Here is a 27,320-nt window from a genome sequence, read left to right on the forward strand (position 1 = left end):
TTCTCGAGATTTATTAATAGAGACATCGATGCAAAATAATCTACTTGAGACAAGGTAGAAATGGTCTCGCATCTTTCTACGGAATTACTTGAGTTTTGGGTTTCTGCAGGGTTCGGTTATCTTTCATATACCATCGGTCTCGATTTCTTATCCAGATTTCTGACAACTTCCGTTTGTATTTCCACTTCCAGACATACGTCGTAATCTCGTTAATTGATGAAGAAATTTGCTTCCAGACTTGGGCCTCCATCCATCCATCGCCGTTGAGCCGTCATGTTTAGCTGTAACGCAAGCTCTAGAGCGTAACGGAAGCAACCAGTATAGCTACCTCTATGGTAGTAGATACAGCGGGAGTAGAATGGCACAAATAATGCCCAGAGAGCCGCCTTGCCACGATGGCCGTCCCCGGACACTGCCCCCAAGGATCTTATCCTCGAGATTCTTCGTAATATTCCTCGCTTCTTCTATGGTGAGATCCCGGTAGCATTGGGTTACCTGCCACCAGTTCTTTCCACAGTGGCTTCCAGGACCACAGTAGCTACTGTTGTCACAGCAATCGCCGCCTTGAGGATAGCACCCTCCAGCACAGCATACCGAGCCCGGTGCGCAAGGCTGGTTGGGGCAACATGTGTAACCTGGTCGCAGGCAGAAACCATATTGACAACAGAGAGTGCCGGTCGGACAGCAGCCTCCGAGATCTATACACAGTAGTAAGCATGAAGAAACAAATGTCGAGTTTTGGCACGTAACATGAGCAGATGCACTTTCACATACTTGCACAATAACCGAAGCCAGTGCCGCACTGGATGCTGTCGCCCTGAGGTGATCTCCGAACCAAAGGCGCCACAGCCGGCAGAGTCCCAGCCTCATGTGATTCTGCGGTTACATTGCTCAGAAGGTCATATGTGGCGGTAGTCAACAGACTATCCTCTCGTACGCCCAAAACATGGGCGGGTGAAATGAGAAAAGTGATTAGGAAGAGTGTGAGGTGCCGGTCTGTCATAGCCACCATGTCAAACGTCAGCGATTACTATGGAGTCTTTGTCACTTCGGACGAGAACCGCGGTAAGAATCGAATAAAGAACAGGTTGCCCGTGGTGGGCACTGGGACTAATAAGGCAACAGTCCCTGCGCCACGCAAAGCCAAGACTATGACTACAAAGAAACGACAAGAGTAGGCTGATTAAGATCAAAGAAACCTCTCCTACTGGACACGGGGCAACGGCCAATTACTGTTGTGTGTAACCTACCGTAGTATTCTCACTGGTGGTCAGGACAACACCTATAGGTCGGAGTTATGGGGTATATAACATCAGCCAAACCTTGGCGTTCGCCTTACTTATACAACGTAAGTCATACGGTTGCAAAAAGTAGGACTACTGAACATGAGGATAAATGTAGCATATCCATGGTAGATATTCAGTATCTCAACACAGCTCAATCATGAACATATATCCTATAGCATTGACCCCGTAACACAAGCTAACCTCTCCAGAATAACTTAACAGACATCATCACCCTGTCCAGGCCAATAGGCCGTAGTGGCTCTAAGTATAATATCAGTATCATGTACGAGTAACAATCAATATAGGCTTTCACACCTCTGTTTTCTGGTTGGATAGTCTGGCTCCTCTCACTGGCAAAGCGCCTCAAAATCTCGGTATTCCGTGTTGGTCTGAGCCGCTGACTGGCAGCAAGTCTTAAAATCACCCAAAGCCTTCTTGTCCTTGAAATGTTGACACACTTGAACCCCCGATTTTGTCATTAGGGACCCATGCTGCTGCATACAACACATTTGAGTCCACTCCCCGGCAACTTGGTCGTATCGGTTGGATCCGTCGTCGCAGCGACAAATGTCTCTGGGAGGGGAAAGCGGTCTCGCATTAACGAAGGGAGGAGGAGGAGTACCAGCTGCGTAAGCAGAAATCACGAAGGTTGAGATCAACAGGGTAATGGAAACACGCATATTGACTAGGAATAGTAGGCGTCAGGAGCGCTAAGAAAGGCCTTTTGATGTAGATACTATCGTTAGAAAGGAATGGGTTGAGGAATGATTCCCAGGGGTGACAAGAGAACTTCCTGGCCTTTTATATTCAATTTGGCGGGCTACCTTTCAAGCCCACTGAGCCTGGAACATTGCTTTTGGTTCTGCAGGCAAGCAAAAGTTGTGATCCCAGCCGTTCAGTGCAAGGTTTGGAAGTGCTAGAGATCTAAACTTGCGACAAAGCCAGTGTGGGCCCAGATGCAACTCGTAATCTCCACCAAAAGCAAGTCAGGAAGACTCACTGGCCTTCGTCAATGCATAGTAACCTTTCTTTAATGTCTCCCAAAGATAGACTGGAAGGGCTTGAACCCTTCAAGCATCTATGCTTGTATGTCCCGCATCCACTATTAGAGCCGAGAAGACTTTAATCCATTGTCACAGCTGTGCTTGCCTCCCTAACTGGCTATGTGGTATGGGTATTTAAGCTTTGGGAGGGAGAGTTGGAGATGTAATAGATAGCTTCTGCTGCTGCTGTAGCATCTTGGCGGTGACAAGCTTACTGAATAGTGAGACTGTATCGCTCGCGCTACAATCCCGGCCGAGTTCCTTGCACTGAACCCGGGCGTTCGGGCGTCGGGTATAATAGAGACACGGGCGCGTTCAGGACACCGGGCGCATTCGGTTGAGATAAAATACACGAAACAACTATTCAATTGACTTTCGGAAGAGGTTTATCTGCTCGCTGTAGCAACGCTTCTTGGCAAAGGCAGTGCGGATTCAAGCGATGATCATACGAAGAATGAGAGTCCTTCATGCTGGTCTACCTGGTCTACTCGCACTTTGATAGCCGGGGAAGTGCTGTCTCTAATTATTAATAGAATCAAAGGTGCCCGTTGCCCACCTCATGTAGGTTTGGACAAAGATACATCTACGCGGCTGTTTGAAATGCGCTGTTGAACTAGATCCCTCGAAGGTATCTGTCTAGACAATTAGGTATACCGTGAGAGCATGTCCGGACAAGCGTGTTCCCAGCCAGGCCAAAAGGTTATGATAATGAGGCCCTAGGTCTGATCTTGCCCAAACCGCACCTTTTATAGCTACAGTGCGACAACGATCCTGGGGGTAAATTCTAGATTCGGAACCCGAATGTGACCTTTACTGATACCATATCTAAACGTGTCAAAATTACAAAACGTTAACTCACATTTAAACACAAAGAAAGAAATCATGTTACAATTTGCCCATGAAGTAGGACCTCGCTTGTTTTCAGTTTTCGCCATTTGACTTAACAGCGGGCATTGACAGCGGACATTGTGATGCGTCCGAGGTTATTCGGATATGATAAGATGTTGAAGACTGTGAATATGTGTGAAACCTCAGATTCTAGATTTGTAGATTATGCATTAAACTGCTTCTTATAGGAAGTGGTGAAAGAAGAGTATTATGTACTTCGGGATTCCTCTCCTAGGGTTAGGTGTCCTGGCACACTGCGCATGCGAGAATGCAATTTGAATAGTCGCTTCTTCGTGTCATGAAAATGGGATTGAACTCACTATAGCTATTAATGTCGACCAGGTTGGCTTTATGTAGCTCCATCTATGAGAAATAGTAGCGGTGTGTGGGGGTGTTCCTTGCGTTCAGTACGAGCGCTTTGAGGGTAAGCTGGAAAGACTTGTACGGTAGCCAGCCCTACAAGCGATTGGCCTTAGATACTTCAAATTTAGTCAGCTTGCGCGTCTTCCATTGACCCCACTTGAGGCTGTTTGATGATTGGTTTCTAGTAGGCCCAATTAGGGTTTTGCGAATCCTGTACCCTACATGGGAATCCACACGTTCTTTGAATCTAAGTGGATATACAGACGACGGGGATCTTCAATCAGGTCCGATGTTTATTTACTGCCTTCTTGGATATTTTGGGCTATTTCGAACTATCCCAATCAAAATTGTATGTCTCGTTTGGCCAAATTCAATGCTATATCCGTAAACAACAATATCTTGGAGTGCAAATGCTACCTAGGTCCTGAGTTGGTCGGTTCTCCCTAGCCTATTGCAAAAGCTGGGTAAAACACATAGTGTTTCGAACACCATTGTACCCGCACCTAAGCAACAGCGGCATAATGTCCGGCCTGCTCTGGGAAGAAAATGTTGATCTCCAGGCGTACAACACCTTCAACATCAAATCAACTGCCCAGTATCTGGTACGGATCAGAAGCCCTAGCGAGCTGGCTGAGCTGGTGGCTTTGCCACAATTTCAAAGCAATCGCCAATTGATACTTGGCGGTGGAAGTAACATCCTATTCGGGAATGACCGATTCAATGGAGTAATTGTCAAGAACGAAATCCAGGGTATTGAGGTAGTGTCTGAAGATCACAGACACACATGCCTACGTGTTGGTGGAGGAGTGGGATGGACATCGCTGGTCAACTATTGCATCGATCAGGACCTTGGTGGTCTGGAGAACCTTTCTATGATACCAGGTACAGTTGGAGCAGCGCCAATACAGAATATCGGTGCATACGGGGTGGAGCTAGGTGACGTGCTGTTAAGTGTGGAGGTATGTGACCTTGGCACCGGTGACATGAAGACAATGACAAAAGAAGATTGCGCCCTGGGATACCGAGATAGCATCTTCAAGCATACTTCAATGGTGCTCATGGTCTGTTTTATCACGATCAAGGTAACCAAGGCCCAGTTTCACCGTGTAACGATCAATTATGCTTCAATGCAGCATGCTTTACAAGAGAAAGGCATCACAGCACCCACGATACGATCAGTCAGTGAAATAGTCTGTTTGATGCGTAGAAGGAAGCTACCTGATCCCACAGTCCTAGGAAATGCTGGGAGCTTTTTCAAAAATGTCATTTGCGATCAATCTGTCCTAAATACCCTGCAACAGATGCATGCGGACATTCCATGGATCTCAAAGTTAGATGGACGATGTATCATACCAACAGCATGGTTGATTGAGAAATATGGTTGGAAAGGAAGACAAATCGGACGGGCTGGGGTTTATTTCGGCCATGCTCTTGTGCTTGTGAATCTCGGCGGCGCACAAGGAAGCGAAATCCTGTCTCTTTCAGAGGCAATATCACAAGACATACGGATTAACATGGGGCTGCTATTGAAACCAGAAGTAAATATTGTCAAATAATCAACCATTCAATGTCTTGTTGATCTTCGTAGCATAGAATCCGGAATTGGACCGACTTGACACCTCTTCAAATGCAGATAGCTGGATTAGACTGAATGATAACTACACGATGACTGATTTTTAATATACTATCATTCGAAGTGTTGAACAAGCTTGCCTACCCGATAGCCAGCTGATCTACAATCAGGATTTAGGTAAATAGAGAGAATTAGACCTAATAAGTTTACTAATGTTACCCATTTACGTTTAAGTTTACATATCCTTTCCTTCTACCAATTTAGCCAGCTGCATACAAAATATGATAGGGCGGCACTTGTAAAGTGGTCTCAATAGTTCAACTCCCGATCTTTAAGCGAATTGCTCCACAGTGATCAATACGAGCTTTTCCCACCCTATCACAGCATTAGCGCGCATAAAGATCGATGGATCTACGGGACCTTACCTTGAATAGGTTTAATGGCGGTGTAAGTCACTTCTAAGCCTGACTAGTTAGATTCTCGTGGAGGTTGATTTGATTCTTCACCTGCAAGGAACTGGATGACTAGGAATGTCGCCTCCGTATATAATTACTTCACTCGCCCCTTGGCAAGGTACTTTTTTCTCTACTGCTATAAACAGAAATCGTTCTTTCTAGCACTTCATACCTTTGGAGCAAATAGTCGGCAACATAGTAAAACTCATTATCACCTCACTTATGAGTGGTCTAACCCTTGCCCTTGCGGCCAGCTTGCGGCCAGCAGTGCGTTCCCCACGTCTGGTCCCTGTCCTAGTTAAAATATCATACATGAATCCTCTGGCAACTTGTCAACGCTAACGACCGGTTGGTCACGTTTTCTATGTATTGCCGGCGCTGAAAATACCTTGCTACGAGACACCGGATGTGACTACTGTATACGGGTCACTCAAGCAATCTTGGATTTTGAAGAAGGATTTGACGTGGCTCTCACTGGGGCTATGGAGAATGCCTGCTCCTTGCTCCCGGTGGATGTCGCGGGATGCAAAAACTACATTGATGTATACGGCAATATGATAGGTAAATATCTGGGGCAAGATGTAAGCGCCGCTGACGCATGTTCCGCGATGGCATTGTGTTAGAACGTTGGGGTGTAATAGGGTGATTAGAATTTTGAAATTTTCTCTTGCACTGTACTCCATGTCCTGCCTATCACTTGCTAGCCTTCAGCGTTTCGAAACTGTACCGCGGATAGATTCCTGTACGTCGTAAGAGACACTTACAGGGGTTCCTCAATCAACATGTTGGTCGCCATCCATGACTGCCTCCTTTCTGTTCCAACGAAGACTCCAGCATAGAGCAAGCATGTCATTCAGCTTGTAGGCGGATTGTGTCGACGAACTGATCCCAGACCAAATAAGACACATCTTCTATACGTCTACAACCCTGATTTATGTCTTCACTTTAGATCGCATCGGGTCGTCGCTGGACCCATTGGTGGGGAACATTCTAGGTACTCCAGAGGCATAGAACACAAACAGCACCCTTCCTTGTATATCTCACTGTCGGTTCGCTCCCGATATGCCTGGCGGGTCGCGCTCGGCAGCCTCCCGATCATTGGCATCGGCAGTGCCGATGGAATTTATGCACGGTTGTGGAGCGCAAGTGGAGTTCTCCAACGAGACAAGTAGTTTTTTCGAGCAGTTGAATCTGGAAATTTGGATTAGGAGTAAACTGCTCTCCTGCGCTAATGTGACAGAACCTATTACTTGTACATCATCCGAACATAAGCACACACTGGTGAGGTAGTATTGGGTTCCGGATCTCCATCGGGCTGCCAAAAGAAGTAATCGGTATCCAGGATACTGCCCCCCAGTCCCTGAAGGGCTTATGCTTTAAGATATTGAAGGATACGTGGTCTAATTGTTTCTTTATGCTAACGACACTAGCCTTCTATTGAGTCCAGAATGTCATACTAGTCGTCACAGAGCCTGGGGGTTGTAACACCTGTAACATTGGAAGCTCGGTTGAATCAAGGCTCACATGCGACGGAGAGACATACTCGTTCCTTTGTAAATTATGGTCAATGGATGTTACTTTCAGCGTATCTACAATTTATGCGTCACCGCCAGATGTACTGCATCAAGAATGACCGCTGGCAGGCCTTATCCGTATCCTTCCACCATAATTGAATGGATTGATATCTACTCCCATTCGCTTTTTCCATACATTACATACGGTTCTCAGATATCCGATATAGCAGAGTAATCTTCGTTAAATACTAGAACAAGAACAAAGAGAGAATGAGGTAAAGGTAATTGCGAAGCACATATGATGAGGAGATGGACATCAATCGAAAGCTTCCGTATTCAACTGGCCCTATGCTATTGCACTACTCCTGGATTTCACTGAACAATAGTGTGCGTCCGAATACAATATAGTTTATCTAATTTGAATGCCTGTTCACATTGTAGCCTGACGGTCCCACTTAATTGTGGGGACGTTTGCAATCGACCGGAGGTCTGTATAAATCCACCGCGTAACGGCGCTCACAAGCCACCAAGGATGCGGTGCCAGACGGGGTCTCAACACCGGGGGTATACACCGGGGGTACCTACTGTGGGACTGTGATTGCAACGAGTGGAGTCTAGTGCTATGCAGCTAGGGATAATTCCGATTGTATGAACCTGGGTAATTTGATACGAAGGAAGGGCAAAAAGGGAGTACCCTTGCTCTCACGAGACTCTTAGAAAAGACCTACTCCACAGCCAAGACTAACATTCGAGACATCATGCAACGTGTCGAGTCTCAAACCAACGCCTTGGGGGCCAAATCCAGCCACGGTGATCTAGACTGAGATTGAGCGCAAGATATCTAACCACGTGAATAAGGAGACCTCTCAAAGTCGCTCGGAGAAAGCTATATAAGCGACCATCTTCTCAAGAATAACGATGAAATTATCAAGCAATCATTCCTCACCTACGCCAATCACCTCATATCCTTTCACAGGTATCTCTTATTAATCTGTCAAAATGGTCAAGATTCTCTGCCTCGCTGCCTTGGGCCTTGCTGCCCTCTCTCAGGCCACCAAGCTGGTATATCCTCTTCCCATTACCTGTTCCTAATGGCTGTCTAACTTGCAATAGCATGTTAACAAGGGCTATATTACCGTCGACGACGCCGCTGTTCGCAGCTCCATCGACGTCAGCCCCCCTGTGACTATCTACGCCCGGTTCGACGGCAGTTCCAACAAGAAACGGGTCAAGCCTGGCTGCAAGTTGGAGGCGAAATGGCCCAGCAACTACGGGGATATCTACTTTGGAGAGGACAACTGTCTCTATGACTCTAAGGGTATGTTCGTTTAATAATTCTGTGCTAATCGATGTAAATAACTGACAACTTCATCCGATAGGCCAGAACATCAACGGCCAGTGCTGTAAGCCATCTGGCAATCTGCCCGAGGTTCGGAACCCCTACTACGGCTAAAAGGGACTTTTTATTTGATGAAGCAGCAAGGGAAGTGGCGGAGGATGCAGAATGATAGGACCACTCATATACTGTCCTGCTGAAGTTCCTGTTGTGTCTATGGTAGATGGAATATACTTCACCCATTCTTATAAAATCGTGTGATGGTTTTTCTGTATTTTCTGATTCCCACTATGGAGGCTCGGCTGGATAGAATACGTACCGCGGCCACCAATGAAGTACCGTTCATTTAAGTCGAAAGAAAAACAATATCATAGATCTAAATATAACTCCAAGGTAGGTCGGTGATGCAGCGCAGGAGAATGAGGCCGTTGGAAGATTGGCCATGGGTTAACCCAGATTGTTGACTTCTCGGCAGAATCAACAGGTTACACGTTGTGAGAGTGACAGAGAGCCCATAGGTTCGAGTGACAGGGTGTGGCTCGAGGAAAGAGGCATACTGTAGCAGAGACGTTGATCTAGACCCATTCTATACGCAGGTTACATGGTTTTTGACTACCCCTACACAGCTGTCCCGGTCAAGTACAAGCCCTACGGAAGAACAACCAATCTGCTATTTGATATAGATAGACCACTCCTCTTTTTAAGTTAGATTACTCTCAGCAAACTACATCATTCAAGCTAACAAGCGGCCAATAGGTCGCTGCGTGCCCTTGCAGAGTGAGTGCAGGGTGACGATGCCAAGTCGTCGCGCTTAGTGCATATCCCGTTCGGTCAGACACCCAGTCCCGTCTGGATTCTGGGAGAGTCTCAGACATATCCTTGTCCAGGCCGTCTCGACAATCTCATAGTGTCATATAAGAAGTTGCGGTCTTGACAGGAAGGGAGTCGGCACGGGACTGCCGTCGACACAAGACTCGAGCCAGGCTTATTGAGTATATAGTTAAATGAGTACGAACTAGGTAAGGTTGGTCTTACTACTATAAGATAACTCTGCTATAACAATATAGACCGAACTAAAGGATATAAATAAATATTCTTATTCATACAGAATTTCTGAATTTATTCTACCGAAAATCTAATTAAGAACAAAAAAAGATAAAATCACTAAAATTTCTAATTGAACTTTTCTATTAATATTTATATTTAGACCTATTAACCTTGGCTTTTAATAAAAGTAGATAAAAATAAATGGATTCAAGATATAGAGATGTAAGATCATGGCCTATCGAGTAGTAAAAGAATAAATATAATTTCAAGTAGTTAGGTTGTCAACATGACAACATCTACCATAAATTTGCCCCTTACAGTTAACGTTCTAGTCGACATAACACCATTCATGGCGGGAGAAATCACCAGGCAAGGTCATAGGTTTCTGATTCTCGGAACCAGATGCCACAATTCTTATCCGCGTCTTTTGCTTCGATCAAAGTAATGCTTTGAGGATTCTCATCATTCCTGAAATCGGCCAATTTCGAGTCTTCATTGAGCGAGGGCCAGCCAGGACCATTTTCTGGGTCCTTGGCAAAATCAGTCCACGTCTTCTGCATGAAGGCACTCAGTACAATCGGGTTCTCGGTAGCAGTTGTAGCGTTGTAGGTTCCCAAAACCTGAGGCAGCTCCGCGCCATGGTATGCGCCTACATCGTCGTAGGGTGTCAGGTTGGGGAACTCTGGCGAGTACCGGTACCGCCACACACCTTGCGGTTGTGTTTCGCGGTAAACTTGGCTAGTTCGGACGTCGGGCAAATAAATGGAACCCCGGTCATCTACCTGGGATTTCCCATCAGCTTAATCATCCTGTTCAAGGACAATCGGAAATATGATACGCACTTGCTCCAGTTCAAGAAACACCATCTGTTTGACAAATTTGGACAAAGCGGAAGCATGTTGGTTTCGGCGTCCGCAGACTGGACGTCATCTATCAGCACCTGCTGAGGAGGTAGAGCCCTTTTTTCAGCTTCCTTCGCCGTGCTGAGCCTTCGAACATGGGCAAAAATGCTGCCCTCGTTTTTATTCGTGCTGTACATGACGGGAACATCGGCCCAGCTTCCTTTTTCGAGAGTGGGACGGACGTTGCTGAGTGAATTGCCAGACCCGCTGGTGGGAGCAAAAAACAGGGGAGTGCCCAGATAGGTGCGGTTATTGGCCAGTTCCATGATATCTGGTGCCGATTTGCCTCTCATGCACTCGAGTGTATGACACCCGAGCCGGTTTCGGACTACCGTATAATCGTTTCTCAGCGCTTTCCCGAGAAACATTGCCTGCTATAAACTTACCGCCAGATGGGGGTTCTACTAAGTGACCCACCTCTCCTTGTGTTTTGTACAGCAATTTTGTATTCTTAGCATTACGTTGCTGTAGTACCGTGTATCTTCGCCAGCTATGGGGTAGCTTAACCTGCCCCATAACAGTCGTTCTTTTCTTCAATCAGTCAATCATCTAGAATTGGTTTTGCTTGACATAGAGGGTTCACGTGATATACGTGATAACATCGGGCCAGAGCCCGGTACAATCTACGTCTAAAAGTGACATCTCTGGAGGGTTTTAGATCCATTTGAAGGGGTCGCACGCCTCTACGCACAGGAAGCAGAGAAGAGCTCTGCCATCTATAGAATGATGAAGTGGGGGAAAGCAAGAAATAAGGCCTCTTATAGGCCGCAGAAAGGAAACACCTGACAAACGCTGGTCTTGGCAACATTCGCGGAGACAACCGCCAGAGGGAGGGCATCTCCATTACCATTGAAAGAGAAAAACTCGCCGTTTGAAGCATAGTTGAGCAACTGACCGAATAAACTGTCACGGAGCAAAATGTTCAGGCTCTCCAAGACCAAGTTGGACAGGACGCTGCACTTTCTCTGTCCTTTAATGCATCTAATAGTATTAACTACTCATGGACACCGCGTCGGAGCCGGTCACAACTCGGAGGTCCGCCGCTTCGGCCAGCGGATTTGGAGACCGGAATTCCGCACAAAGGGGTAAGAAAGCACGCTGCTCAAGAAACTGCCCGAGGTTAGTCCGCCAGGCAATGATTTAGGCCGTAAACAAATTTCCGATAAAATATCTATCTTGAGTATAGGACTGCGAACCGTAGTGCTATATCCTTAACAACGAGAGATACAGTTATGATTATTTTTCCGGACCTACGCATACTCCGCACAGTACCTTTGGTTCGAAATTAATCTCGGAGTTCCGATCTCGTGCCCTTGGTGGCCCTAGAATAAGAATATTTAAGGAGCCCCAGTAGTCGGCTGTTTTCAAACCCCATATAACGCTCGAAACATCTCATTCAACATCAGAATGTCCATCACGATCTGCCCGAACAAGGTTTCGCCATCTGTCCTAGCGGCGCGTGAAGAGCTTAATCGAGCTCTGGAAGCCAAGTATAGTGAGACCAGACAATGGTACGAGTACCCCAGCCCTGCCGACTACAGACGTGCAGAGCTCGATGGGACGGCGGGGTTCGCGAAGCCAATTTTTGACTCGGAAGCCATTGATTTCTTTCTCCCTTCAAGCCACGGCGACCATTCAATCCCCTTGAGGCAATTTATACCCAAGGGAAAGGGTTCTAAAGGTGTTTTCTTGCACTTTCATGGAAGTTAGTTTATGCGAACAGTCCCCTCTTAGAGACAAACTAAAGGGTCTCTGTGCAGGTGGATTCTGTATCAGCTCCGCCCGCTTGAACGATGGTTACCTGCGTCATTTGGCCGACAATCTCTCTCTTACGGTCGTTACAGTTGACTATCGCAAAGCACCCGAGGATCCTTTTCCCGCGCCCCTAGATGATGCCATTGATGCTGCGCTCTTTGCTTTGTCCCCAGATGGGGAACACAAACTTCAAGGCCCGCTCACCATCATAGGTGGTGAGTCTGCTGGTGCCTATCTCAGCGTATGGGTTACCCTGGAACTTCGCCGCCGAGGAATAGATGTCATGAGTCGCATCAAGGGCTTGGTGGCCTCGTATGGAATCTATGACTTGACCTATCTCCCGTCTGTCAGGAATTATTGCCGCCGTCTGGTGCTCAGTAATGAGGACACGCCGCGCTTCATTGATACAGCATTACCAAAGGACGTGTTTCCACTAGATGTCCGAAAACAGCCTCACCTATCGCCGTTATATGCTGATCTGAAGGGCTTACCTCCCGCTTTGTTCCTCGTTGGCTCTGAGGACCCACTCCTTGATGACTCTGTGTTTTTGGCCACAAAGTGGGGGATGGCCGAGAATGAAACATCCTTGAAGATTATCCCAGCCGCGTTCCACGGCTTTACGTTGTTTTCTATTGGCGAGATGGCCGATGAGGGCATTAGCGAGATTGTCAATTTTGTGTCTGCCCTGTTAGATGTCAAGGACTAGTAACTTCATTTGCCTAATTCTTTCCTAAGTTACAACCCTTATCCGTAAATCGTGGTGGCATTTAATGCATACAAGTATTTTATAAGCCGATGATTCGAATAACGCCTACCTCGCAAGCATCAAGTAACGTAGCTCATCAGCGGTCCGCCCACCGCAGGCAATCCGCATGCTCGGTTTACCACATACAACTGCCATATTATAAACTGGAATATCTCAACCCTAGGTAGTTATAAAGCATCAAATCCAATATGCTAGCTTATATACCTATTATAAAAACTATTAGACTTCTTTTCAAATTCTAGATACCTTCTATCATACTAAATACGTAAGATGTCTATAAAATACCATAAAATATAGGACATACATACGTTACTTGAGAAATTTCTCGTATAAGAGCCTATAGTTTAGCACTATCTAGCCTGTAAAGAATCTTCGTTTAAGTTTCGATACTAATAGGCCTGAAGGGGTTGAGAGATTCAAGTCTAACAATCTACGATTTGTATGGTGTATGAGATTACGTTACTACTCCGTGCCCTCTGGTAGTTCTTCTGCAACCTGAAGAGCTTATTGGGCGGGTTCTTTCTCCAATCAATCCATTGGTTCGATAATCGGAACCCCGAATCGGAATTCCGAGGCGCTTGTGTCACGATGACATGATTTCTCGGGTTGGTTATCTGCGAGAGTAGCTAAGCTACCCCCTAATCACAGACGCGGATGCCTTATGGATTGAGCATCATCACAGCTTGGCTATATATATTCCTTCTTTGACCAGCATCGAATTACAAATCTTCTTCAACATTCAATGGCTCCCAGGTACATACCCAAGCCTGGTACCGCTCCCAGCGTCCCTCGCGACGCTAGAGAGACCTATAACACTTTGAAACGTGGTGGTGTTGTCATCATCCCAACCGATGTTGGCTACGCACTCTTGACCAGCACACAGACTGGAATCCAACGGATTTTTTCAGCAAAAGACCGTCGAGAAGGCCACAACATCGGTATAATCGGGACATACAAACAGCACCGCCAGATCCATGTGCTCTCCGAGGCCAAGTTTGAAATGACACGGGTCCTGACAGAAGATATGGCAATGATTGTCGGGATCATTGCTAAATACGATACGAAAAGCCTGCATCCACGTTTGGCAGCCCTTGATCCCGCTACGCTATCCCAGGTCACTAAGGGTGATACGGTCAGTATCGCAGTTCCCGAAGGTCCATTTCTAAGGGAACTCGGTCGTCTGTGTGATGAGGGCCCCGAGGGCATGTTAATGTTCGGAACTTCGGCCAATCTTACTGGCCAGGGACAACGATTCCGTATTGAAGATATTGAGCCAAGAGTGATTGACGCGGTGGACTTAGTGGTGGATTACGGGTTACAGAAATGGCAGGTTTACAGGCGTGGTGGCGTGAATTTCGATGCAGAGAACATGAAGGTCCTACGGAAGGGAGCCGGGTACGAGGTTTTTCGCGACCGAATGCTAAGATGGTTCCCCAATCTACTGAAGGATGCTGGTGTAAGCCTTGAGGAGGATCCTGATTTCCAGATTAGCGAGCCTGGAATGCCTGCTACCTAAAATCAAATTCATTGGCACCTTGGCCCTGCGGGTAAAGATTCCTCCGTTCTTGTTCAGTTTCGTATAACTATCGACAGCTTTTCAAATGCTATCCGATTGCAGCGTCAAGCATGTTGTCTACTAGGCAAGCTGTAGCATGATATAACAGTACTTTTACCCACGAATGGAGCTGGCGGTGGGATAGAAGAATAACCAGTGAGTTGAGTAAATTGATTAAACAACAAGAAACAAGCAAGTGACGGCGCTTTTGAGGGAATGTAAAATCTAGGGGATCGTGGACGCAAGACAGCTTCAGTCTTGAAGACACCAAGCGCCGAGATCCTCTTCAAGAGAGGCAGTGCCAACTTTGATTTACCACGGGCGACCCAATATGGAGCAAGCCTAGAAATGTGTTTCTCAGTTCGCAAATCGGCCCCAAGAACGCAGTTTCTTGCCGTACTATTTTATACAAGTTAGCCAATAACCATATATCGGATGCAGTCGTGGCGGCAAACTCACCCGTTGCAAAATAAAAGGTAAGGGCACCATGGCAACGGAGATGAACCCAAGCGTGCTCGAGACCCTCGGGATGTCCATGCAAAGATAAATAGACAAACCGGAATGCAAAGAGCCCCTATCTGTCCAGGTACCAGGCGAGCCTCTGGCTCAAGAATGATGTTTGCATCTGCCACTCGTGGCTGGTACCAATAGTATATCCGCAGAATGTATCCAACGACTGGAATCGATGCTCCAACGAGGATACCAAAGCAGGCAACTGGAGAAAAGAATTGTTAGCACAGTATTTGTGCCAAAAGTCAGCTGAGGGAAGCTCACGGCCTTGCTGGATTGCAGTGAAATGATAAATGCCGTCAAAGACTAATGAATCACTCCATCAGTATAATGTGGGCGAAATGAATCTAGCAGAGCATAACTTACCGAATGGGAAGATTTCAAACCAAAATTACAGGACACCGTAAACCAGCATTGTGTTCATGTTAGCAAATAGAATCACTGGGTCCAGACAGGCAAGTTTGAGATCGTCGCCCATGTCCTTGACAATGTGTAGAACGAGATTTTACTCGCCGATTTGGCTCACCTATCATCCTAAGTAAGCGCATCTTTTGCATTGACTACCCACAATTCTGTAGACTATTATTATTTACTTTCTCCCAAAAGGCTATTACTAGACACATACTTCTCAAAACACAATTACATAAATTGCCATGAGATCCAGTCCGCCTCCAATGGCAATGGGGCAATGAGGACCTTATCGACAAGCTCAAGAGGCGTATGTCCCGTTGGATATCCCCCAATCAAGAGCGACAACAAGTACTCATAGTAGAAATGTCACATCGTTGGCTGTCTCCAACAATCCCATTACGGCGACCAGGTGTCTCGAGCCCCGACCAACAAAAACAGACCCGAGACAGTTTGATGATGACCAGCAATGAATCACACAAAAATGTTCTCTCCAAGAGATACAGCTTAGAAGAAGAGCGACGACTATGAAAAGAGGAACAGCAACTTCGAGAGCAAGCCGAGGACCAAACGGAGGCTTCGAACCCCACAGGCGACACTTCCCGAATTCCTCAAGTATCACAAATTTTGCGCGTACGCCATGGGTAAAGGGGTGAGCGCCGTATTCCGTACCGCTATAAGTGCGCTGGCGCTGTGTATTGCTCGCAAGCAGTAAAGATCGAGCAATTCAGCAGCAGTCCCACCTGTCCTGTACTGGAATCAGCGTTTCGCGCAAAGAATCGCAAGCTAGTATCGGACATGATCTTCACGAGACGGAAAACCGCCTCGTCATACTTCGAAGAGACTACTACTTCATCGTCTTGGGGTTCGAGATCGAGATCGAGAACGTCAGACTTGTGATGCATGGACTGGAAGCTGGTACCCAGACAAGGGGTGCTCTATTCCGCACCGTTTGGTTTGGCCGCCGAATATGCTTCTCCTATTGAAGTGATGATTCTCGGCTTCGGGACCGTTAGCTCCCCGATCCTCTGGTGTGCTTTGACCGGTAACCTGTATATTCTCACGATGTATGTCTGGATTGTGTTGCGCTTGTGCCAGGCTATCGATGCCCATAGTGGCTACGAAGTCCCTTGGAGTCTTCATCATCTCTTGCCTTTCTGGGCTGGTGCTGATCATCACGACCTGTACCATGAGAAATCCATTGGCACAAGCTACCACCCCCTTGACACCGAATACACTCCGGATGCCCTGCAGCGCCAAAAAGGGAAACAGGTGGAAGCAAAGAAGACACAATGATCTGACCGTTGGCTCTGTCCGGAGCTATTGACCTGATAGATGATCGCCTTTCTGATGGTCCTGTTCAAGGGTTGATTTACCATAACTAGACTTAGCTATTCTTACTATAGATAATTAAAACCGTCGGAGTATGCGGGAACCCCGGCCCACTCTATTTCCACAGTAACCGCCTCTGATCTGCAATCGATCTCAGCTCGCCTATCCAAGGGGGAGCTGAAAGGTGGAGCCTTCTGTGATTCGCCTTTACCCTACGATGCGCTCGGCCACGGTTGCAGCCCGCCGGTGGTCGGGAAATTCGGCAGATTGCGTAGATAAATAAATGGATGGGGTCACCATCCGGGCGAAGGGTGTGATGGTAGTATTGCCCACCACCATTGACTCACAGATCAATTGAACAGACGTGTAATACGTTTACGGTCCACGACAGGATTCTTTTGCTTTTGCATTTCATACTATCACAGGACGACACGAATTCCCGATCGGTAACATATGAATTCGCGAGCATTCCCTACTGAATCACTAGGTTGTAGCTTGTTGATCGGATATACTACTCCTAGCTAGGATCAGTTCGATTAAAGATAGATTGGCCACACATTCCACCCCCAGTTCCCTCCCACGCTTGATTATCCAGCCATTGATAAACTCGATTTCTGTGGGTCTCCCTTTACGGATATCCTCGCGCATGCTGCTGGAGTTCCCCGCTGTCTTTCTGATTGTGTCCATCACGACGGCCTCCAAGGACGCGGGGGAGAACCATGAGGGATCATGGTTAGAAAGATGGTGGATCTCTGGCAGCCGACCAAATACCGTTGAAATCTCCTCTAGGAGACGGGTTATTAATGGTTTGACCTGGACCATATCCGCGATCAGGCCGTTTCGGACATCCAGTAGCGCTGTGAGAGGATTGAGGACGCAATTTGCTGCCAGCTTGAGCAGTTGATCCCGGAAAAGAGATGTCCAATCCAGTTCCTCACAGTTGAGCGTTGCCGATTGAAGCAGTGTATCCACAAGGAAACGATTTCTCGGTTGCGATGTGGCCAAGCCATCTGCGTCCACAAAGCCCACAGAGACACAGCCAATGCGACCAGCCAATACCGCTTGAAAAGCCGATTTTAAATAGACGCCGTGTCGAACAATCCCGAACATGTACGTTGGTCGTGTGGCTGGGTCGGGAAAAAGTTGCTGATTCAATTCTTCCACTTGGCCCAAGCCATTCTGGAATAGACAGATAACGGAATCTCGGCCGAGCCTTTCTTTGACAGGTCTGATAGCGTCTACTGTCATTGAGGCTTTGACGGTGACAATAAGGTAACGAATCGGCGATGTGGGTGTGGAATCGACCCCCAGTACCTCAACATTGAAACCGGATTGTTCATCTACGTCTCCATCCTCCCCGACCTGTAGCCCGATTTTCTGTCCCGTGGAGACAAATTCCCGACGCAGGGATTGTCGATGAAGAAGGAGTGTGATGGGGGGGATATCAGGCAGAGAGCGAAGAGAGTGGGCGACAAAACATCCAATACTTCCAATCCCTAAGATATAGATGGAGGATGAGCTCGCCATTTTAAAACAGACTTACACAATGGAATGCAGCCACTCTGTGCCTCCCATTCATCTTTCTGGTAGCCGAGGAAATTCAATCCCCACCATGAGTAATCCATTTATTGCGGGGCCGAACGCTGGCATCGGAAAAACACCGACTTGAGACATTCTGTCTTCAAATCGCCTGAGGTGTACAAGCTCTATCGGTCATTATAGCAAGGAAATGGTGAGCACAGGGGAGAGTTTCCACTTGCATTGGCTTATTGTGGAAAGATGAAGCCTCGCACATTTAACGTAGCCTATTCAAACAAAATACTGTCTCCGCACCAGTCCTGGTTCAACGGTAGTTCCGCTCAGGATACATGTATAGAACCATCGCTATTTTAAATAGGACTAGGATATGTCGGCCTGATTAATGAATTTAGGTCAATGGGGATATACACAGCCGGATATCTCTACAGTTCATCGTGGTTTGTCTGCTTGTCCCCAACAGCTTCCAAACCCGGCACCGTGAAGATGATTCGACGATAGGAAACCAAGACTCCGTCAGAAACCTGTACGATGAGGTGCAAGTGCTTGTCACTTTCTGGGTGTGTGTTGCGGCCTTCTCGTCGTATTACGTCGCTCGGGGGAATTGTGACAGTAATCCGGGGAGAGTCCGTAGAACTCAGGGAAAGCTCAGCGACATCTCTCCGAGGGTTGTTGTTATTTGAGGAAGGTTCCAAATACTGCCACCACTTGAAGGTGAGATTGTCTCCGTCAGGATCGCAGGAGTCCGTCGCGTCCAGCACGACCTCCTGACCTGGCTCCACCAGGATATGAATAACTCGACGAGTTCTGTCCCCGTCGATTGTGACCACCGGAGCGTGGTTCGCGTCAGAGAACCTGGACGCTGTCGTCCACTTCATGCGAGCCGCGAAATCCTGCTGAAAAGCCTCGCGCCACCTCCAGATGGTGACATGCGACCCCATCATTGTTCTCCCCGAGTCGTCCACGATGGTGTCAACACTATCGGCAAAATGACCTTCTCCAAAGGTCACAGGCCCATACCGACCACCCCATGAGCCCCATTCCGGGTGCTCCGGATCGGAGAGGCCGTTCGGGATGATGTGCAGCAGGGACGGGGTGTCGCCCTCGAGAATAAAGTCCGCGTCCGGATATTTCGCACCTAATGGGCCGACGGATTGGATGTTCTGCTGCACCCAGGCAGATGAGATGACCTCCTTATTGGCATTGTTTGGGAAATGGTAGTAGTTGTCTCCCGAGATGCCGCCCCATCCAGCCACTGCATAGCGATTGAAGTGGTGCACGCTGGCTATGTAGAACAGGCTCGGCCAATTGCGTCGCATCCAGGTTCCCGTGTTATCCTGGTCGGAAATTGAGTACACACGCAATTTGGCCACGAAGCGATCGATATCCGCCGGCGATCGGGTGGCATTGACGTGCCATAAGGCCTGCGCCAGAACCGACGCACCACCCCATACCAGTACCCAGAGGGGCTCTTCGGACTTGTCGACCGCGTTGATCAAAAGTGTTGAACCACTGCTGTCCTTCCCTTCTCCAATGCCATCCATACCGTACACGGGAAGGCCGGACGCGATCAGACTGTGGATATCGCTCGCTTTGGGCCATCCTGATGCATGGTGGCGAAGATACGGCACTGATAATTCATAGGCATTCACGATGTCGTGCATGAGGTCGGGTCGGGTGGTATCGTTCAGCCAGATACTGGTGGTCGCCACAAGACCTTCCAGACGTAGTTCATTGGAGTACACCATCAGGCGGACCAAAGACTGCGCATCGTCGGGCTCGTTGTCGATGTCGCTGAGTACCAACACCCGCGGCTTGTCTGTCGTCGAACCTGCACATTGTGATTGCAACGACGGTTGAACACATAGGCCCGTCAGAAGTAATAATCCAAACACATTATACAACCAAGCCATGGTTTCCTGTCGATGATCGAGAAAATGTAGTATGGTTCTGGCTTCTTTGGTTGTGAGGCGTCACGCCAAGGATTTATGAGGGACGATGGTGGTGGTTGGAATTGCCCTCTTGGAACGTAGGGTTAAGATTGCCTGAGTGCTTCAACCTTCCTTATTTGGTCTGGACCCTGTATTTACTTTGGACTCAGCTGTCCTATTAAGGACACAAACTGGGTTTAGCGTGGGCACCTGATCACGTCAATCCATCCACATCCTAACTACTGAATACGAGAAACATCACTTCACATCACTTCACAACTCATTCTTTGTTATTCCTCTGGGCATGTAATTGAACTATTTTTGTACATCACTAGCCTTTACGAACCACTACCTTCCGCCCAGGAAAAATACCAACTCATCATGCCTGGAACGGAACTAAGTCAACCGGATATATATATCTCCCTAGGCGGATGGCATACTCCTACCCTTTACTTGACCATCGTAAAAAACGCTAGAAAGATATTCCAGCCGAATCCCACACACGAGGCGACCAGAACTCGAGACTCCACTGGAACCCAAAGGAAATTGCACAGAGAACAAGCCGGCCAGACTTTCCAAGCGTTCACGATCAGGGGCCAGATCTTCCGGTTGACTTCGGCCACCAGCACGGACGCATTCCCGGACTGCTTGAAATTCGTGCAAACTAAAAAGATTGTGTTCATTAAGAATAACCCGATTGTCTGATCGAGAAGGATTTTGTAGATAATGTTCCGCCACTGGATGATCTTCTTAGGCGCAGTTGTCTGGTCCGCTGGCTTGGCGAAGGTCGAGTACGACGGAAATGAATCTTCTAAGAACTCCTGCCAATGACAATTCACCTGCGCCTGAATTAGGCCAAAGATAGCGAATTCAAACACTGCGTTCCAGTCCAACGGTGGAGCTGTGGGATTGGTCGAGTAGCGGAAGAGCTGTGCCGTGAGGTTGGCGGCAGACTTGAGGATGGCAGACTGCACGACAGTCTTGGTATGACGAGACATGGTGAATCGCAACTGCAGGTTCATAGAGGACTGATGGGTGACAGGAATATCAAGAAGCGCCTTGGAAGGAGTGGGTGAAGTTAAAGCGAACAATAATGGTGCGACGGAAAGTTAAGTATATCGACCCAGCCTCCAATATTGGCTATAGTTTCTCCACATGGCTGCGACTACCCCAGAAAGGTCGGCTGCATCCGACATCTTCGAGGGGACTCCGTGGGGGCACACTTGGTGCTTCAGACTTCCCAATTCGTAGCGGTCTGATGATTATGCGGGGAAAGCAGAGGCCGTATAGACTCCTAGAGTCCTATATCATGTTCCGTTGGCCATGTGGAGAGACTTAGTTACCCCATCCCTCACGCTATCCTTGTCCCACTTTCAAGGCGTACGTTATGCTCTCACCTATGTTGGAACAGTTGAAGGCCCAGCCACTGTATCAAGACCTCAACTGGCGGCTTGCGCTCATCGGCGGAGTGTCGTCGCTGGGAGCTCTAGGCTTCGGATTCGACAACGGGTGGTGGGGAGGCGCACTGGGTCTGTCCCAGTTCCAACAGAAATATGGCGAGTATGATGACTCCCTTGGCCATTTCGTGATTCCATCCCAAAAGACATCGGTCGGCACAGGTACGGGGTCCGCAGGGATTATCCTTGGCTGCATCATAGCCCCAGTTGTCGCATCCAAGCTAGGCCGTCGCAATTCGTTCTTGGTGCTGTCGCTGCTGATGTTGATTGGCATCACCCTCGAAGCATCCGCGGTAACATCCTTCTGGCAACTTGTTGTGGGTCGAATTGTTGTCTACTCAGGGATTGGCTTAGCATCAAACTGTGTGCCACTGTACTTATCGGAGTGCTCACCACCACGTATTCGAGGTATGTTGAAACGGAGATAACAACAAGAGTAGGATCTGACTTATCCATAGGTGCCTTTCTGGGACTGTATAGCTTTTTTAATTCTCTGGGTGTTTTCCTGGCTTCCCTTGTGGTTTACCTATCCCGTTCAAGGACGGATAAATGGCAGTATCTGTAGGATGCATCCCTGCGGACTCTGAACTCGGGCGACATGAGATCTAACTTCGATAGGGTGGTCATACTCTGTCAGCTGCTAGTGCCTATTGGATATATCGCATTCTATGCATTTATCCCCGAGTCGCCTCGCTACCTCATTTATCGTGGTCGTTTTGACGAGGCCGAACAAGTCCTCCGATCGCTATCGAATTACCCCGACACGATTCCATATGAGGTAGAACTGCTCAAGGCCCAAGCTGAGGAGCAGCAAGAGCTGCACAAGGCGACGTCAATCTGGGACTGTTTCAGAGGCTCCAACCGAAGACGTACTATAATCGCTATTGGGGTCCAAGTCCTGCAGCAGGCCCAAGGTGTTTCCTTCATTCAGAACTTTATCGTCACTTTCATGGAACAATTGAAATTCCCTGATCCCTTGCGTACGAATCTAATGGTGACCGGATGCAGTTTTGCTGTCCACATCATCACATTCTTCAGCTTCGACAAGATCGGCCGGCGGTACTCGTTGTGTATCGGGGCAATTCTCCTCGGTGGCACTATGTTCGGAACCGGGATCGCAATCGCCACCGGAGACACAAGCAGTGGGTCGTCACCTGCAGCGACGGCTTCCATTGCCCTTCTGATCCTTTGGTACTGCATGTATGGCTTCACCTGGGGACCCGGCTGTTGGGTGGTGGCAGGAGAAGTAGGGACTGGCCAGTTGCGGGAGCGCACGTTATTCCTTGCCTCGATGGGTAGCTTCCTCACATCGGTTCCTATCAATTTTGTCAATCCGTATGTCCAAGCACGGCTAGGAGGCTCGGTCACCTTTATCTATGGTGGCTTCTCCGTGGTTGCGTTGGTCTGGGTATTTTTGATGGTGCCAGAGACCAGGGGCCGTTCCCTCGAAGAGCTGGATGATATGTTCCAGGCTGAAGTACCGACCCGGCGGTTTAAAAAATATGAATGTAGTGGGATTGGAGCTCATATCACAGGTGCTCAAAATCTGCAAAGCAAGGAAGTCAAGGTGATTCAGGAGGGGTGGGTGGAGAACAAGGGAGATACCGGTGCCCAGTAGCCATTGCCATCGCTAGCCAGGCGCCAAAGAGTTACTACTATACGAAAGATTTGACCGGAGAGGAGAAGATGTCAACTTGAGCGCATTCTATCAACAAGTGGAATGAATACCGACCAAGAGGAAGCGAATGTGGAGAGGCTTTGATTATAACTGAACGAGTGATTCATGATGCTATGGTCTCAAGGAGATGGGTGATCACATTCTAAGCTCTTATCCTCTCGGTAACCCTACAACATCTGGCAAATGATATTCCCAACCATATATCACATTACGACGCTCGATCCCAGAATAAGTCCTTGATTGGTGTTTATTGTTGTACACGAATCGGGTGGTTATCCAGGGACGGACTGGATTCAATAGTGTATATACACAGGTATGCCTGAGGAATACATATATGTCTCACCCTGTTAGTAAACTTCAAGCGAGACACATCAGTCGTCGTTTCCTCTGATGCTTTGGCAGCTGTCATATTGATAGCAGTCAGCTCAGGGCCTGCCTTCTTGTAGACGAACTTGGCCCCAATGATGGGGGCGTCATCTCTTTGGCGTATATAGTACGCCAGGTCAGCGTCCGGGGCCATCTCAAGTTTGCTCATGCCGTTTCCCAAGTAGCTAAAATGATATCCGAAGTATTGTACTTTGAAGTCCTCATATCGAACCTGCCGAAGAGTGTCGATATAGTGAAGTGTACTCCCCGGCCACAAGGCAACGATCTTGCCGTCCGCTGTGTTGCCTTTGTACCAGGACCGACAATCTTCATTCCAGACCATATCTTTCATATATTGATCCTTGTGCTCGATGAAATCGTCCACGGCTTCCTTAGTCACCTCAATCGACTTTATGCCTTGCTGCTGAATACGCGTGATGTGTTTGCAAATGTAGTCCGCTTGGGCTAAGGGTTATTAGTGATGGACTATTAACCGGGATCCTTTCAGAGAACGATACCCTCAGTGCCCACCAGTACTGGTCCATTACCAATAGGGCTGTTAGGCGCGAGGAACATATAATAGTTGGGGTAGCCTGCAGCAGCAATTCCGAGGTACGACCTAGGCTCGTCTTTCCAATCATCAGAAAGCTGTCTACCATTCAAGCCCGTGAGCGGGAAGCTCGGCTTAAAGGTAGTATCAAATCCGGTCTATTTTTAGCCATGATGAGATATCAGTTCTTCTTTCCTGTAATGTGCGATGGAGCTTACGGCGCACATCAACACGTCCACAGGATACTACTGTCCATCCTCCATTTGACAGCCGCGATTGGTGATTCTATTAATCTCACCATAGACAACGGCGGTTTTTAGATCGTTCAGAGATTCTAGGTATCCGACACCGGGGGTTAACCTAGAAGCAATGCCAACAGATAGAGGCCCCTACGAGGACAACAATCAGTCATGCAGAGCAACCTTACCGTCGACAGCCAACTGCCCATGGAGGAATGACTTTCTCTTCCAGACCCGGGTTCTTGAGAGCATCTCTCATGGAATTAACAAATTCGTTACGTGCCTCCTCTTGGGCCTCCGATCTTGCGAAGAACAAAGGATATGTTTTGTTTGCATTGTGCTCGAGCCAACGTCGGAAGGTATGCAATGCCTTCGGATCCTTTGTGAACCTGTCCTTCTCATCCGGCTCGAACCTCCGTGGTTGAAAACCAGAAAAGCCACTGACAGCAACCCATGTTGGCTCTCGAATGAAAGTGGTACACCTGGCCCTAGCCGAAATCAACCTAATTCTAGCCGCCATCGGAATTAACATTCTGCTGGAGAGCAAAGTACACGAGTTGGTAAAGTCTGTCCAATATTTCCAGTGCGAATGTGAGGTCCTGTCGCAGATCGGACATTTCCGCTTGAATCATCTCAGATAATCGTTTGGCCTTCTGGCGTCGGAGTCGCTGGTGTTCTCGGTCTAAGATGCGTTTGCGCTCCATCTGGGCTGCATTGCATATTCGGCTACGGCCGTGGGAGGGATTCCGACTTGTTGACATGCTAGGAATGGCCCAATCTGGGAAAATTATGAATTCGCTCTACAAACCTCCAGATACATGGATCGTTGGCGTAGTTGTATATAAGGCTGTTTAATATCTACCCCGCGTTCCACTAAACCGTGGAGTGTGGGGTGGCTTCCCTATTGCCGAGCTACGGCTAATCTACTAGATTATATGGATATTAATGAATGAATGTAGTTTGAGGAGCTACACTTCAAAGATAATATGATAGTTTATTATAGTGCTTCATACCAAGAAGGTGGATATTCGTCATCACCATCTGAAGTAAGATAAGCACAAACGTAAACCCTAGCATTACTCCTCTCCATGCTGCTTTCGCCAAAAGGCTCGGTAATGCCGCCCCTGGCCAAGCTGAGATATTTCTCTCACCTCTTCCGGGGTCAGCTGAAATGTAAGCACTTGAAGGAATTCCTGTAGTCGAGATTCCTTGCTACTCGTGGTGACTGCCACATCTCCACGGTCGATGGACCACCTCAGGAGAACTTCCCCTTCGGTGACCTTGTACTTCGCAGCTAGTTCAGACACCTTCGGATCCACTGGTCCTCCAGGCGCACGCAGAATGGGAGTCAAGGGACCATAGCTCGCTATCTTGATATCTTTTTCCCGCTGAAAGCGGAGCAGCTCCTCCTGCTGCAGATAGGGGTGGTGCTCGATTTGGTTGATGACGGGTGCAATAACCGCAGTTTTAAGTGTGGCCTCCAGGTGGGACTGGTGGTAATTCGATACACCGATCGCTTTGGCCTTTCCAGCTTGTTGGACCTTTTCCATGGCTGCCCATGCCTGTTGCAGTTCGCCGTCACTCTTCGCGAAGAAAGGTGAATGGATCAGGTATCTGTTTCGAGTTGTTACGGATACATTCTATTGGTATAACGCCATCATTGCACTTACAAGTCCACATAATTCAGTTGAAGCTTTCGCAAACTCTGGTCAATGGCGCTTGGGATATCGGCAATGTTCGTAATCACCTTCGTTGTGACGAAGAGTTCCTCGCGTGGAATTCCGCTCTCTTTAATTGCTACACCCAGCTCAGCTTCGGTGCCATAGACTTCGGCGCCATCCAAGTGACGGTATCCAAGGCGAATTGCGGTCTTGATTGCTTCCACTAGTTCGCGATTGACCGAATCGTCCCCGGCCTGTTTGTACCAGGCCGTGCCGGTGCCGTAACCAAGCTGTCGGCGTTGATTAGTTTCCAAGCAGACCCAGCTGTGGGGAATCTTACAATTGGTATAGACACATTGTCATTAAGTTTCACACGTGGTGTGTTGGGAATCGAGTTACTCGCCATGGTTTGATCGACGTGGCAGGGGATGAAAAAGCGGGCAAAGTGAGACCTTGCAAGTGGGTGGGCCCGTTGTTATGAAGACGTCAAGGACTCAAGGAGCGCAGCAATTCCGCAGTATGCCAATCAATCAATACAATCACGTCTTCATAAATTTGTCAGCCGGCAAGTGTGATGTAAGGTGGATCCAATATTCCTCATACGACCAATCCTGGCACTACTATTCGGACTCCCAATGACCCACTTCGGCAGTCGTGTGGATTCTCGCCGAGGTTGCAGAATCCAGGGTTTTCCACGACCACGTGGGGCGAGGTCAATTATGGTCTGCATTCAACTGGGATATCTTTCATGCCGATACCACCGTTTAGATCAATCCATAGTCTAAATTATTCGTGACTTCGCTTCTCGCTTGTCGGTTGAATTAATTATCGTACCGGCCTGCAGCAGTAAAGTAGCTGTACAGGCTACGACAAATATATATATATTGATACTTCGGGAATTACCATCTCCGGGAAAATCAAGTCCAGATATTGCGTGGTAGCGAGCCATGTTTGTCTACTTTTAAATTTGCGCAATACTTATGTGCTGCTGAAGATATGTTTATTGTGTCGGCTTTGTGCTCAAATTATCATTGCTAATAGCATACATTGCTGTGAGTATTACACCCGCTCGAGTGGTCAGTTTTACGCGGACAGATACAAGAGAGGGTCTCTACGAGTGAGCTTCAATCTGCTATGATCTTACTTGTGTATGGTGACAGTGTAGCCGT

At 47.9% G+C, this 27,320-nt stretch overlaps 11 protein-coding genes across 11 annotated transcripts; 4 read left to right on the forward strand and 7 right to left on the reverse strand.

Moving 5' to 3' along the window:
- Positions 1-1,501: 1,501 nt before the first annotated feature.
- AO090138000019 (uncharacterized protein) lies at positions 1,502-1,966 on the reverse strand (the record flags this gene model as incomplete). Its single annotated transcript, XM_023232726.1, has 2 exons — positions 1,502-1,547; positions 1,638-1,966. The coding sequence occupies 2 exons, from the start codon at positions 1,964-1,966 to the stop codon at positions 1,502-1,504; spliced, it is 375 nt and encodes a 124-aa protein (XP_023093221.1).
- A 2,135-nt stretch (positions 1,967-4,101) lies between these two features.
- On the forward strand, positions 4,102-5,136 carry AO090138000018 (putative UDP-N-acetylmuramate dehydrogenase; the record flags this gene model as incomplete). Its single annotated transcript, XM_001825486.1, has 1 exon — positions 4,102-5,136. One exon carries the CDS (start codon positions 4,102-4,104, stop codon positions 5,134-5,136), a length of 1,035 nt encoding a protein of 344 aa, XP_001825538.1.
- Positions 5,137-9,867: 4,731 nt separating this feature from the next.
- On the reverse strand, positions 9,868-10,371 carry AO090138000015 (uncharacterized protein; the record flags this gene model as incomplete). Its single annotated transcript, XM_001825485.3, has 2 exons — positions 9,868-10,287; positions 10,348-10,371. 2 exons carry the CDS (start codon positions 10,369-10,371, stop codon positions 9,868-9,870), a joined length of 444 nt encoding a protein of 147 aa, XP_001825537.3.
- A 1,443-nt stretch (positions 10,372-11,814) lies between these two features.
- AO090138000014 (alpha/beta hydrolase) lies at positions 11,815-12,868 on the forward strand (the record flags this gene model as incomplete). Its single annotated transcript, XM_023232727.1, has 2 exons — positions 11,815-12,112; positions 12,252-12,868. The coding sequence occupies 2 exons, from the start codon at positions 11,815-11,817 to the stop codon at positions 12,866-12,868; spliced, it is 915 nt and encodes a 304-aa protein (XP_023093220.1).
- A 653-nt stretch (positions 12,869-13,521) lies between these two features.
- AO090138000013 (L-threonylcarbamoyladenylate synthase) lies at positions 13,522-14,444 on the forward strand (the record flags this gene model as incomplete). Its single annotated transcript, XM_023232728.1, has 2 exons — positions 13,522-13,533; positions 13,611-14,444. 2 exons carry the CDS (start codon positions 13,522-13,524, stop codon positions 14,442-14,444), a joined length of 846 nt encoding a protein of 281 aa, XP_023093219.1.
- Positions 14,445-17,216: 2,772 nt separating this feature from the next.
- Positions 17,217-18,260, reverse strand: AO090138000010 (ketopantoate reductase family protein; the record flags this gene model as incomplete). The annotated part of the gene is made up of 1 exon (XM_001825482.1): positions 17,217-18,260. The coding sequence occupies one exon, from the start codon at positions 18,258-18,260 to the stop codon at positions 17,217-17,219; it is 1,044 nt and encodes a 347-aa protein (XP_001825534.1).
- A 434-nt stretch (positions 18,261-18,694) lies between these two features.
- AO090138000009 (uncharacterized protein) lies at positions 18,695-20,182 on the reverse strand (the record flags this gene model as incomplete). Its single annotated transcript, XM_001825481.1, has 1 exon — positions 18,695-20,182. The coding sequence occupies one exon, from the start codon at positions 20,180-20,182 to the stop codon at positions 18,695-18,697; it is 1,488 nt and encodes a 495-aa protein (XP_001825533.1).
- Positions 20,183-20,649: 467 nt separating this feature from the next.
- Positions 20,650-21,198, reverse strand: AO090138000008 (Mpv17/PMP22 family protein; the record flags this gene model as incomplete). Its single annotated transcript, XM_001825480.1, has 1 exon — positions 20,650-21,198. One exon carries the CDS (start codon positions 21,196-21,198, stop codon positions 20,650-20,652), a length of 549 nt encoding a protein of 182 aa, XP_001825532.1.
- A 325-nt stretch (positions 21,199-21,523) lies between these two features.
- AO090138000007 (uncharacterized protein) lies at positions 21,524-23,275 on the forward strand (the record flags this gene model as incomplete). The annotated part of the gene is made up of 4 exons (XM_023232729.1): positions 21,524-21,580; positions 21,612-22,065; positions 22,116-22,218; positions 22,276-23,275. The coding sequence occupies 4 exons, from the start codon at positions 21,524-21,526 to the stop codon at positions 23,273-23,275; spliced, it is 1,614 nt and encodes a 537-aa protein (XP_023093218.1).
- Positions 23,276-23,607: 332 nt separating this feature from the next.
- Positions 23,608-25,022, reverse strand: AO090138000006 (uncharacterized protein; the record flags this gene model as incomplete). The annotated part of the gene is made up of 5 exons (XM_023232731.1): positions 23,608-23,622; positions 23,679-24,166; positions 24,220-24,380; positions 24,498-24,611; positions 24,679-25,022. 5 exons carry the CDS (start codon positions 25,020-25,022, stop codon positions 23,608-23,610), a joined length of 1,122 nt encoding a protein of 373 aa, XP_023093217.1.
- Positions 25,023-25,566: 544 nt separating this feature from the next.
- On the reverse strand, positions 25,567-26,557 carry AO090138000005 (aldo/keto reductase; the record flags this gene model as incomplete). The annotated part of the gene is made up of 3 exons (XM_001825477.3): positions 25,567-26,104; positions 26,161-26,441; positions 26,492-26,557. The coding sequence occupies 3 exons, from the start codon at positions 26,555-26,557 to the stop codon at positions 25,567-25,569; spliced, it is 885 nt and encodes a 294-aa protein (XP_001825529.3).
- Between the last annotated feature and the right edge of the window lie 763 nt (positions 26,558-27,320).

The sequence above is a fragment of the Aspergillus oryzae genome, chromosome 6, assembly GCF_000184455.2.
Source record: "Aspergillus oryzae RIB40 DNA, chromosome 6".
Lineage (NCBI taxonomy): Eukaryota > Fungi > Ascomycota > Eurotiomycetes > Eurotiales > Aspergillaceae > Aspergillus > Aspergillus oryzae.